This window comes from Neomonachus schauinslandi, chromosome 11, assembly GCF_002201575.2.
Source record: "Neomonachus schauinslandi chromosome 11, ASM220157v2, whole genome shotgun sequence".
In the NCBI taxonomy this organism is placed as follows: domain Eukaryota; kingdom Metazoa; phylum Chordata; class Mammalia; order Carnivora; family Phocidae; genus Neomonachus; species Neomonachus schauinslandi.
Window position 1 is genome coordinate 2,029,598 of NC_058413.1, and position 12,724 is coordinate 2,042,321.

The window sequence follows — 12,724 nt, forward strand, 5'->3', positions numbered from 1 at the left end:
AGGGCCCTGATGTCAGACTCTGTGCTGGGCACGGTGGGTGTCAGTAGGGGCAGAGGTGGCACCCCAGCTCCAGAAAGAGGGCCTTAAGGTCGTGGTGCAGGGGGTTTGGGCAGGCTTTGGGCAAGGATGTCGTGACTGGCTGGTGTGAATGAGGGTGGCGCCCATGTCCACACCTGCTTGGGGGCGCCCAGCTCTCCCGGGAGCCCGTTGCCCCCAGAGCCCCTGCACCCTCTGTTCCCTGTGCCGAACACCCTCCCAGACTCCCCATCGCCTCCACTTTGCCGCCTCAGAGAGGCCTTTGCTGGCCCCGGGCTGGCCTCCGGGCCGCCCCCACCACACACCGTCCCTCCTGGCGGCCCTTGTCGGCACGTGCCCCGGTGCACTCTGGGATGTTTACCTGTTTGCCGGCTACCTGCCTGCCCGCCCCTCCGCCCGAGCTCCCGGGCAGCGCCCGTGCCGAGCCCCCCGCGGGACCCCCGGCAGCCCCACAGTGCCGCGGCCCTCCCCGTCTGCGTGCCACCGGCTGCGCTTGGCCCCTGAGGCCTGGTTCCCTGGCAGGTGCCCAGCGGGGGCTGCCAGAGGGTTCTGGGGCTAGCAGACGCCCGGGAACTGCCGGCTTACTGCTTGTCGTTTTAGGTAAAGAGAAAGAAGTTCAAACTGGACAAGGACAACGGGGTGAATCCCGGAGAGAAGATGCTCACAGTCCCCCACATCACGTGCGAGCCTGTCTCAGAGGTGCGGAGGCCGGACCACTTCTCCATGGAGAACTGTGACAGCTCTGGTGAGAAGCCTTCGCCCCGGGCGAGGGTGTGGGGACGGGGACAGGCACTTGGCTCCCGCTGACCTGGCGTCTGCCTGGCAACGTCCTGCCCTCCCCACCACAGCGCAAAAGCAGGTCCCTCTGAGGAGGTGGGACCCCACCCTGGAGGGACCCTTACCCTTGCTCTGTTCCATGCTCTGGGGGGCTGGGTGCCAGGCCCCGCCTCGGTCTTGCCGTGTGGCTGGCGCCCCGTGTCTGGTAGAACGGAGGCGGCCCATGCGTGTTGGCCCCCCCGTTCCTGGCAGAGCATGGACGGGGCATCCAGAGCCAGCTCTGTGCACCCACACTTGTCCCCGTCCTCGACGCCGTGGGTCTTTGTTCTTCCAGCACTTCTCTGTCTGTCTCTCCTTTCTGGGACATCTTCCCGGCACCCACAAGAGCGTGCCAGCTTACTGGCCACTGTAGGGACAGTGTCACTGTCTCGACTGTGGCAAAGAGGGACAGGCTCACATTGTTCCTGACGCTTTGTGCTTATGGGCGCCCAGCCCGCCAAGTGCTTGGTTCTCAGGCGGCTGACCCCTGATGCATCCCCCTGCATGTGGTCCCAGTCCCCTGGCAGCAGGGCGGAAAGTGTTCCGGAAAGGGGCTGCGGCTGCTCCCTGTGCCTCGGGGCTGCCTGTGGACCGGGCCAGGGCGCCCACCCCGCTGGGCACTGGGCCACCGCGGCCCCATCCCGTGCGGTCGGGATTCCGCTCTGGCCTGAATCTGGCCACTTCGCTGCTGAGCCCCCGGGATGCACGCCCCGCCCGCCCCCTGGAGTGGGCACAAGGGACAATTGTGCCAACAAATGCCCACCCCCCCCAACTCCGGATCCAGGGGCAGGACCATTGTCGCGATGCAGATGGGGGCTCTCCGCAAATGCTAATGGGCAGGTTGGGCCTGGGGAGAAGCATCTCTGCTGTTTGCTGAATGCGGGGAGCTGCATTCAGACTGTTTGCTGTTATTAAGTGCCCGGGGATGCCTGCGGAATGGTAATGAGGCACGAGAGCAGGGAAGTCAGGCTTCCTTTGTGGAATGCTTTTGCATGGAGGAGTTTTGCTTTCCCGCGGACATGATAAGTCAGCCCAGCCTGGGGCTGCGGCGTTGCCGGAGCCTGAGCTGTTGGCCTGGCCCCGGGGGGCCCCGCGTGGCCCCAGCCTGGGGGTGGTGGCTGAGGCTCTCCAGGGCCCTGGCGGGGGAGGAGGGGCCTCATCCTGGCAGATGCCGTCACTGGGATGGCCCGCAGTCCTGGCCCAGACACAGCAGGGTGCGAGCAGCCGGAATGAATTCCACCCCTGGCCGGATCCAGGCCTTGCACCGGAGCCTGGCCCGCGTACGCGATTCAGGTGCGCCAAGGGGCGTGTGAGGCAGGTGCCCTCCCCTTCCCGGCGCTGGCCTGCGCACGGCCCCCCACCTCCGTGGTTTCTCTCCATGTCTGGAGCCCACGGCGTCTCTGGGCTTCTGTCCTGTGACACCTAGGGTCCTCGGAAGGGCTGCCCACCCACATTCATGGCCTTGAGAGCCCGGGCAGATCTCCTGTGTTCATGGAAAAGGCCCTCACTGGCCGCAGGAGGACCTGTGGTGGCAGCAGGCAGGGTGGACATCAGGATCCCTGCCCTCCAGGCTCCCATCCTTCTGCAGGTTCCAGCGCCCCGCTGCTCACCTTGTTCTGGGCACTGGGGTCTGCGTTCAGGAGCCCGGCCCGCAGGGGGGCTTGCTGTTCCTGCTCACGGTTCACAGAAGAGCCCGGCGCTCATGAGCCTAATTTGTGGGGCACCGTCTAGAGCTGGCGCTGTGCCCCCAGCCGCACCCGCCAGGCCTCGCCTCTCTCCCTCCCCTCGGCTGGCAGCCATCTCCGGGCCACCACCCCAGATCCCACCCTGCGCCCCTTACCCATGTTGCAATTGCCCTGTGTTTGGGTTTGACCTTTTTAAACCATCCTCTGGATCAGTCACTTGTATAGAGTCGAGCCTTGCTTACATTTACCAAGAGATTTGCTGGGTTTGTGCTTCAGAGTTTGGGTTTAATGTCCTTCTTCCTGAAGGTCCTACAGCAGTCCCTTCAGGGAAGGTCTGTCATCGGTCAACTCGGGTTTTGTTTGTCTGACATCGTCGTATTTTGCCCTTGCTGTTGGGTGACAGTCTAGTTGAGGAAGAGGTGACGGGTTGAGATATGTATTCCCTCCAAACGCTCAGCAGATGTGCTGCAGGGTCCGGTTTCTGCGTGTTGTCCAGCTCCTTGGCCACCCTGAGGAGGTGGCCTGTCCCCCTCTGGGGGCTCCCGGTGCCTTTCCTTGGACTCCCGTGCCAGGGCGTATCACTGCAGTGGAGCAAGGTGGGGGGTAGCTCTCTGTCCTGCCGTCCTCTGTGATCCCTGAATCTGAGGGTTCATGTCTTTCATCCAGTGTGGACATTAGCACAAACCTGTCAGAAATTATCGCCTCCCCTAATGGCTCTGATCTGCCCTGGAAACTGACTCAGCCATCTCGGTCTGTCCTCCTTGACTGTCTCTCATATTTTCCTGCTCCATCTCCCAGCTGCCTTCTTGGCAGCTTCTTCTCAGTTTGCTGACTGTTCTGACGTGTCTGACCCACTGGTTAGTCCACCTGCTGGGGTTTTAATTTCAAGGACCTCTCATTTTTTCCACTTCCATGCATCCTTGTGTGAGGGCCTGATTTGCTCAGTCTTCGCAGCTTGTCTCTTCCTCATAGTGTACAACTTGGAATTAATCAGTCACTTGAATGTGCTAATGTCATCATCCATGCCATGACATCATCATTCGTGTCACCATGTCATCATCTGGGCCACGACGTCATCGTTCATGTCACCACGTCATCACCTGGGCCATGACGTCATCACCGGGCCATGACGTCACCATCTGTGTCATGATGTCATCATCCGTGCCGTGACGTCATCATCCGTGTCAGCACATCACCATCCATGCCACAACATCACCACCCGTGTCATGATGTCATCACCGTGTCATGACATCATCATCCATGTCACAGCATCATCATCCATGCCATGATGTCACCATCCATGCCACAACGTCATCATCCATGCCATGGCATCATCGTCCACGGTTCTTGGAGAGTCTACCTCTGTTCACGGTGGCTTCGGCAACTCCTTCCCATGATGGCTGGTTTCCCTGTGGTCAGTGGGGATCTTTATTTGGGGCTCCTGTGGGCCCTGTTGAGGGGATGTTGCCCTGGAGACCTTGTCCCTTGGAGGGGTGACGCAGTGAACCCCTTCAGAACGTTTGTGGTGTGGGATCTTCAAGACAACCACGTGGTGTCAATACAGGCCCGATCTCTCATGAGAACAAGCCCGTCCCCACGCAGCAAGAGGAGACTTCACCTGTAGTCCACAGACAAGGCCAACACAGATTGGTTTTCTCTCTCCTCGGTGTTTGCCCCACCTGATAAGAGCAGTGTGTCCCTTGTCCCTGGGTCGGCGGCTTGGTTCCCGCTTTGCGTTGTTTCTGTGATTCGAGTCTGCTCTCCGTTCGGCCTTGCTGGAGGCCCAGGTGCGCAGGTGGAGTCTCAGTCCCCACTTCTGGCCTCACGCTGGTCCCCCACCCGGCTCTTCGTTCAGTCCACACTGTGGCTCCTCAGGTGAGCGGATGCCCGGGACCACCCACGCGCGTGGTCTGCGCGGTGGCCCTGAGGGATGCCCTCGGCCAAGCCTGTAAAAGACATTTGTCATTTTGGCGAGCTTGTTCGGGAGTCTGTTGAGAGAGGGTTTTGACGGCATCAGGTTATTGCTGGAAACAGAAGTCCTCGGGTTGGTGACAGAGAGAGTGTCCCCATCAAGGGAGGCCGTGAGCTCCCTGCCGGCAGAGGGCCAGGCCATGACGCTCCCGGTTGGAACTGCCTGGGGCTCCCTCGAACCAGCAGGCGAATTTCAGAGGCTGCCCCCGGAGGTTCTGAGTCACAAGGCCTGCGGGGAGGCCCAGGAGCGTGTCTGTAATGTGCCCCTGCTTCCTCTGGGGACTGTCCCTGGGGACCCCGAGGACGAGGCCCAGCACTGACCACAGGGGACCAGAGCAGGGCTTCTGTGACTGCAGGTCTGTTTGACCTGGGCCCCCTCCTGGCACTGGCACCGGGGTCCGGGTCAGCCTTTCGTTGCAAGAGCTCTCCACGGGTAGAAAATACTAAGGAGCTTGCTCCGTGCAGTAAGCCTATCAACACATAAACTTCAGCTAGGATGCTTCATGAAGAAAGACGGGCTACTCTTCCCCTAAGATCAGGGATACAACAGGGACAAGGACACACTGCTCTTATCACTTCCAGTCTGCATGAACCTGGAGGTTCTAGCCAATGGAACAGTTGAGAAAAAGACATTGCAGATGTCCAGGTTGGAAAGGAAGAGGTAAAGCCCTCTCCGTTGGCAGGTGGCGTGGTTCCCTGGCGCATGGGCAAGATGACCACAGAACGAGCGTGTGAGTGGAGCCAGGGCCACACGCAAACATCAATTCTACCTTGATGTTCTGGCAACAAATAATCTGACATCAAAATTTTAGAAATACCCTGTTCAGCGGGAAGCCTGCTTCTCCCTCTCCCTCTGTTGCTACCCCTCCTTTCATGCTCACTCTCTCTAAAATTATTTTAAAAATACCACTTACTGTAACATTAAAAACATGGAATACTCAGAGGGCAATCTGACAAAAGATATGAACATAAAACATTGTAGGGAGGCGTCACAGAATCCTCAGGTCCGGGGAGAGGTGCGCCATGCTCCCGGACCACCAGCCTCAACATTCATCTCTGAACTCAATGTGTTAGCCATCAGAATCCCATGGGCATTTTGTGGAAACTAATGAGCTGGTTCTGAAATTTGCATGGAAGTGACCGTGAAGTTCCAAAACAACATTTTAAAAATGAACAAAGTTGGAGGACTAGCATGAGCATAGAGATAAGTGAATAGAATGATAAACAGAATAGAGTCCAGATAGACCTACACACGTAGGGACAGGTGACTTCTGACCGAGGCGCAGAAAGGAGAAAGGATAGCAGTTTCAACAAATAGCACGGGAACAGCTAGAGCATCCGTCTTCCAAACCGCAAACTTGGAGCTACGTCTTACATCATACACAAGAATCAGCTCAAAATTTATCACGGAAATAGAAGCCTAAAAGTTACAGAAGAAGATGCAGGAGAAAATCTCTGTGACTTTGAGAGCTAAGCTTCTCGAACATGACACCAGCAGCATGAGATGTGATAAGAACCAACCATTTGGACTTTTCAAAATTAAAAACCTCTCTTTGAAAGACGGTATTAAGAGGATGAAAAGATAAAGCCCAGACGGGGAGAAAATATTTTCAAATCATCCATCTGATAAAGGATTTGTGTCCAGAATATGAGAGGGATGCTTATGGCTGAGTACTAAGACAAAAACAAAAAAAGGCAAAAGGTTTAAACAGACACTCATCAAAGAAGAGAAATGGGCGCCTGGGTGGCTCAGTCAGTGAAGCATCTGCCTTTGGCTCGGGTCATGATCCCAGGGTCCTGGGATTCAGTCCCACAGGGAGCCTGCTTCTCCCTCTGCCGCCCCCCCACTCCACGCCCACTTGTGCTCTCTTGCTCACTCCCTCTCTCAAATAAGTGAATAAAATCTTTAAAAAGAAAGAGAGAAATGGATAAGCACAAGAAAATATATTTGATATCATTAGTTATTAGGGAGATGCAAATTAAAACCACAATGAGGGGCGCCTGGGTGGCTCAGTCGTTAAGCGTCTGCCTTTGGCTCAGGTCATGATCCTGGGGTCCTGGGATCGAGCCCCGCATCGGGCTCCCTGCTCACAGGGAGCCTGCTTCTCACTCTCCCTCTGCCTGCCCCATCCCCTGCTTGTGCTCTCTCTGTCAAATGAAATAAAATGAGTTGTTACTACACAATTACTATATTGGCTAAAATTAAGATCATTTTACCAAGTGTGGTGACAGGCCCGGGGAAGATGCTACCATCTGGGTGTGCTCTCGTGCACACCCAGGGGGACAGCAGATGGTGCCGCTGTGGAGATCAGTCTGGGACATTCTGAAAATGTTGTATGCGCACCTGCCGTGTCATCCAGCCATTCTATTCCTCAATATGTGTCCAGGAGGAATGAGAACAGACACACATACTGGCATGGTTTCATGGAATTTGTACATAGCCATTTCATGGAAACTGGGAACGTTGCTAATGCCCATCAACATCCGACAAAATGTTTTTTAAATCGTGGTATACCCACACGATGATATACCACTACTCAGAAGTAGCAAAGAATGAGCCACGAGCACACAAAACAGCCTGGATAAATAGCAGAATAATTATGATGAGTGAAAGAAGCCAGGCAAAAAATAAATTAATTAATTAAAAAGAGGAAAGAAAGAAAGAAAAGGAAAGGGGAAAAGAGAGTTCAGAGTGCCTTATTCTATTTGTATGAAACTCTTGGAATCGCAGACTGGTCTAGAATGAGGGCAGGCCGAGCGGCTGTCCTGGGATGTGTGGGCATGGAGATCTGGTTGGGGGGAGCCCAGAAGGCCACAGAGAGACCTGGGGGGTGAGGGGTATGCTCATGATCCTGATTGTGCCAATGGTTTCATGTGTCCAAAGTTACCAAAATCGTGTACTTTAAACATGGGTAGTTTGTTATATGTCCATTATGCCTTGATAAAAAAAAAAACATAAAAATATTTTGCATAGCAAAAAATACCCAAATGGGGGCAGCTGGGTGGCTCAGTCGGTTAAACGGCTGCCTTCGGCTCAGGTCATGGTCCCAGGGTCCTGGGATCGAGTCCCACATCGGGCTTCCTGCTCAGCGGGGAGCCTGCTTCTCCCTCTGCCTGTTCCCCTGCTTGTGCTCTCTCTCTGTCTCAAATAAATAAAAATTAAAAAAAAAATACCCAAATGATTTTTTAAATGATAATCTGGGGAAAATAGTCACCGTTCATATCATACACATAGGGCTAATTTCATCAGGCTGTCGGGAAACTCTAAGTCCTGAAGACAAAAGGATAAAAGATATAAATACAGTTGTAGAAAAAGGAGATACTGAGCTTCTTACAGATGAACAGATGCTGATAACCTCAGTTAGGATCACAGAAATGTAAATTAAAGCCATGGGGGCTTGACTTCTCTGACGGATAGTCGCCTGTGGGCCCGTGTGCTTGGAAAGCCTAAGCTCAGCCACGGATGCTTGGAGGATACATGGATGCAGGCGCTGTGGAGACACACAAGGCAGTTTGCATGAAAATTCAAGATGCACATGCCCTTCCACCCTTCCAGAAATGTATTCTGCACTCACGTTGCACATTTGCAAAATGACCATGGGCAGGGGACTGATTTCTGCAGTTGTTAAATAGCAAAAGGTGGCAAACCACCAGCATCCCTGAGTGGAGCTCAGCTTCAGGGGAGTGTCCTGTGTGCACCCGTGACGGCCCACACCTTGGGCTCGAAAGAGGAGGAAATCGGGCAGCATGTGTGTGCAGATACAGTGTGGGAGGAAAGGGAGCCCCGCCGATGTGTCTGGGGACAGCCTGAAAAGAACGCTGGAATCACCTTCTCTGAGGCTCAACCGCACAGCAGAGTTGTAAAACCATCTGGGCTGGTGCATGTGTTAAAGGAGATCTTTAATCTCTTTTTAGTCTGCTTTATGCTAATTTGTTCTAAATCAATGTGCTGCCTCTCTCAGGGTAATGTATTCATTGCTATTTAATCTTTGAGGGTTGCAATTATGTTGCCATTTGGTAGCAACAAAGTTACTTCTAGTGATTTTATGTTCTTCTGGCTTGGTCAGCCCTTTGTTTCTTGCCTGAGCTTTCAGCTTTTACGGTTTTGCTCTCCCCCCACCCCCAATCTCATGAGAGGTTGATCCAGTTTATCTTATTTTATTATATACTTGCTTTCTTATTCAACAACTACCTTTTTGCTTTTTTGTTTTCTGTTTCCCCAACTTGGGCTTTTATATCTATTCATTACCTCTCTCAGATCAATTCACTTTTTAAAAAACTTAATGAAGAGTAAGAGTGGGTTGATTTAAAGTCTCTCTTCTGCAAGTTTTAGAAGTCAGATGTTTTCCTCTGGTGCAGGGTTAGCTGAGGCGTAGATCTTGCTGTGAAATATGTTCCTTGTCTTTGCTTTCTTGATCGTGTTTATGTTTTGACTTTCTCTTTCATCTGAAGAAATGTTTTCTCACTTTTTAAGCAGAACATTTTTTATCTCTGTTGCAGTTTCTAATTTAACAGGCTTATAGGGAGAAGATACGGCCTTTGAAATAGTTGCATTTTTCCAGTAAAGATTTTCTCTGTGTCCAAGTACAAACATGAAAGCATTGCTTTTGTAAATGTTCCGCAGGCCTAAGTTAAGATATATTCTCTATCTGCAAAACACAGACTTTCATTTGTATACACAGATAAAACCTACATTGTGACGGATCACACACACAAGCACGCACACGCGTGTGCATTCATGGCATCGTTCAGATCTGTCCCACCTTCCCTAGCTGTTGTTACTGTTTTAAAAATCTAACACCAAATTCTGCCAGATTCTGAAACAGGAAAATTAAATCCTTGTTCCTTTACAATTTTGTCTTTAGAGGTCGAGTGGCAGATTTGTGGGGTGGTTCTGAGCACAATCTGACAGCCAGGAAGCTCTGCGATTCTCTCCTGTGTGACTCTGAGCCGGCTACTGCCTTCTCTGGGCCTCACTTTCTGGACCCACAAAATGGGGATCCTAGCAGGGCCGCGCCCAGGACTGTGGTGTTGACCAAGCAAGTGAGGACCCTGGGCCTGTGCGTGCCTCTGGCCTCCTCCCCTGCCAAACAGCCCACTCTCCACCTGACTCCTCACACCACATATCTTGGGGCTGGTCTTTCTTTTACAGTTTCTTAAAATTGTATTGCTTTATAATCTTCACACCATGAACTCTGCAGCTGGGTATGATGTGTGGGCTTCGGTGAGTCCTTTGTTCCTTGTTTGCTTGGTCACCTTCCCCTCTGGGACCCAAGTGAATAGTCTAGGGTTTATTCTGGTTCTCCCCATGCTCTGGCTGTAACAGGGGCTGGTCACTGCCGTCCAAGCACATGGCCTCGTGTCACGCCTGCTTTCTTGCCTTTCCCCTTCAGTCCACACGGTGAGACTCCCTCCAAGGCTGCCCTGAGATTTTCAGTCTCCCCTTCATCCCCCACGGTGGGCACGAGCCACAACCTTTCCCACTGCCAGAAATCTTTGCTTCGGGTTTGGGCCAGTCTTCCAGAAACCTCCCTCGAACGTACAAGTCCTTTCGTTTCTCTGTGCTAATTGCTGGGATGCATTAGTTTGCTGGAGGCTGCATAACTGCGTGGCTTAAGCCACAGAAGTTTCTGTCGCCGTCCCGGAGGTGGAAAGACCGGATCAAGGTGTGGCCAGGGCTGCTTAGCCCTGGGCTGGTGGAGGGCCACCTTCTTGCCTCTCCTCACAGAGTCTTTCTTCGGTATCTATGCATCCCTGGCATCTCTCTCTCTCTCTCTGTCCATGTTTCCTGCTTTGATAGAGACACCAGCTGTATTGAAGTAGGAGCCTCACTCACAGCCTCATTGGAACCTAACGTCCTTCGAGGCTCCTTCTCCAAATATCACATATGGAGATGCTGGGGCGGAGCCCTCCGAACTCTGAGCCTCAGGGACTTGGTTCAGCCCTTAACACAGGAACAGGTGCATTAACCATCAGTGGGTGCTGCCTGGCCTCGCCCTTCTACAGGTGGGGCTCCCCTTCCTGGCACCCTTGCCAGCTGTCCATGGAGGGGACGCAGAGGAGGGAAGCAGCGCTTCTCCCCAGCGGCCCTGCTGACATTTGGGGTCAGATCAGGCTTTGCAGAGGGGCTGCTGTGTGCACCGTGGGACACCGACAAGCAGAACGTCTCTAGATATTGCTGAGCATCCTGGGGGGGGGGGGGGCACTGTTCCCAGTTGAAGACCACTAGACTGAAAGGACACCTGAGAGCTTTTGGAGGTTTGGGGTTTTTTTAACTGTTTATTTGGACATGATTTTGAGCTACAGAAAAGCAGCAAGAATATGAATGAGATCTAAAACACTCACATGCTCTTTAATCTGCAGTTTGCTGATGGTTAATAGTTTGTCCCCACATCCTTTACCGTGCGTCTCCCTTTCAATATGTACAATCACGTAGCTGGTTGCTAAGCCATTGCCACATAAGTCACATGCCCCATGGACTTTTGCCCCTAAACCTTTTGCTGGGTATTTCCTAAAAATGAAGGGACCCCCTTTTAAAGCAACGGCACACTTCAGAACAGCCTCGGCCCACAGACGTGGATCCGGTCCCTTCACCTCCTCGACTGTCCTCGTCCCGATGTTGCCAGTGGACACGGCTAAACCTTTCACATACTTCTCCCTCTGGGGCAGTGTCTAGTCCGGGGGCCCAGGGGACCAGCTCTCTGGCCCTCTTTACTCTGGAACATGCCCGGTCTCGGCCTCTAATGACATTCAAGTTTCTGAGGGTGACAGTCCTGCCATTTCTTGGGGGTTTTGCTGGATGTTTCCTTGTGGTTGGATTTGCATTGTGCCTTCCCAGCTGGAATGTCCCATCAGTGACAGGGTGTCCTTCTTGGGGGGACCCACCCTGAGGCACATGATGCTCCCCACCCCTCACTGGTGATATAGCTTTAATCACCCATCAAAGAGTCAGTCATTCTACATTGCTTTGCAGCCGATAAGCAACTGGGGGAAATAATCTAAAGCCATGAACATATCCTGTTGCTTATTAAAAAAATGTCTTCTGGATTTAGAGGCTTTCTGGAACTGGGCTTTATGAGGGTGATTGCAAAACGATGCTTTTCCAGCGCTAGCACTCTTCCACTAAAATCGGTCCAGTGAGAATGGTATTCCAAGGGAAAATATCTCAACTTTGTACTGTGGGAAAAACTTTCCTTCTCCCCCATTTATTTACTTCTGTTGACTTATTATCTATATGCATGGGATCATGGATTTTTGTATGATAATTCTTACTGTCCTTCATTATTTCGCTAATCAAATTGTCCCAGATTTGGCTGGCTTCTGTGTCCTTGTGACATGCTCACATTTTTCTGGTTGTTTGTTTTTTAGCATTTCTTTATGTTCTGGTAAAACAAGATTCAGCCTTATTTCATACACACTCTGCTCCAGCCCCAGAGTCCGCCAATTTTCCAAGGAGCTCTGGTTCTTTTGAACGGGGGGTGAAATTACTGGAAACCAAAATCTGGGCACTAGGTGTGCCTGTTGCTACTAGGCATCTTTTCTCCTCCGCCCTTCTGTGCCCGGAGCTAAGGAAACACACACAAAGGTGTGCACGTGCAAATACCCATGTGCGCACAGACACGCCCGTGTCCCTCCTTCTCCTCTGTCCACACGGGGCGTCCCTTACCTGCAAGCCTGCTTCGTCCCTAGTGAGATGACTGCCTCCCGGCCCCATCAGCACACAGACTTGCTGCTCACTACGCACCTAACATGTTTTCTTCGTCGCTTTGTCCTTGCCACCGTCAAATCAGACCTGCTGGCTTGTTTGTAATTCTCTGCCTCCTCCCACTAAAGATTAAGGTTGTTTAATCAAGCACTGTGGTCTCAAAGTGCTTGCAATAATGACTTTCTCCTCTCTCCTGCTCTTCCTCTTCTCTCTCCTTTCAGTGTGGTTATGTCCCTCATTTGAAAATTAGTTCTGTACGCTTCATTTTTTTTTAACTTGTTTTTTAAAACACCACTTAATGGAGGTATAATTTATGTACCATAAGACTCACCCATTTTCAGTGTAATTCCAGGAGACTTATTGACTTCTGCCATCATCTCCACGATCTGGGTTTGGACCCCCACCCCCCCGTAAGGCCCACCGCGCCCGCGTGGAGTCCACCCCTGTCCCCGCGCCCGGCACCAGCCAGCCCTCCTACAGCCACAGCAGGCTGTGGATGTGCCTGTTCTAG

General features: G+C 52.5%; 1 protein-coding gene across 1 annotated transcript in view; it reads left to right on the top strand.

Moving 5' to 3' along the window:
• Window positions 1-12,724, top strand: part of KCNQ1 (potassium voltage-gated channel subfamily Q member 1) — a 213,485-nt gene that overhangs the window by 51,291 nt on the left and 149,470 nt on the right. Inside the window, exon 10 of the mRNA XM_044919539.1 lies at window positions 637-809. Coding sequence (XP_044775474.1) covers window positions 637-809 — 173 coding nt within the window. The remainder of the gene's footprint in view (window positions 1-636; window positions 810-12,724) is intronic.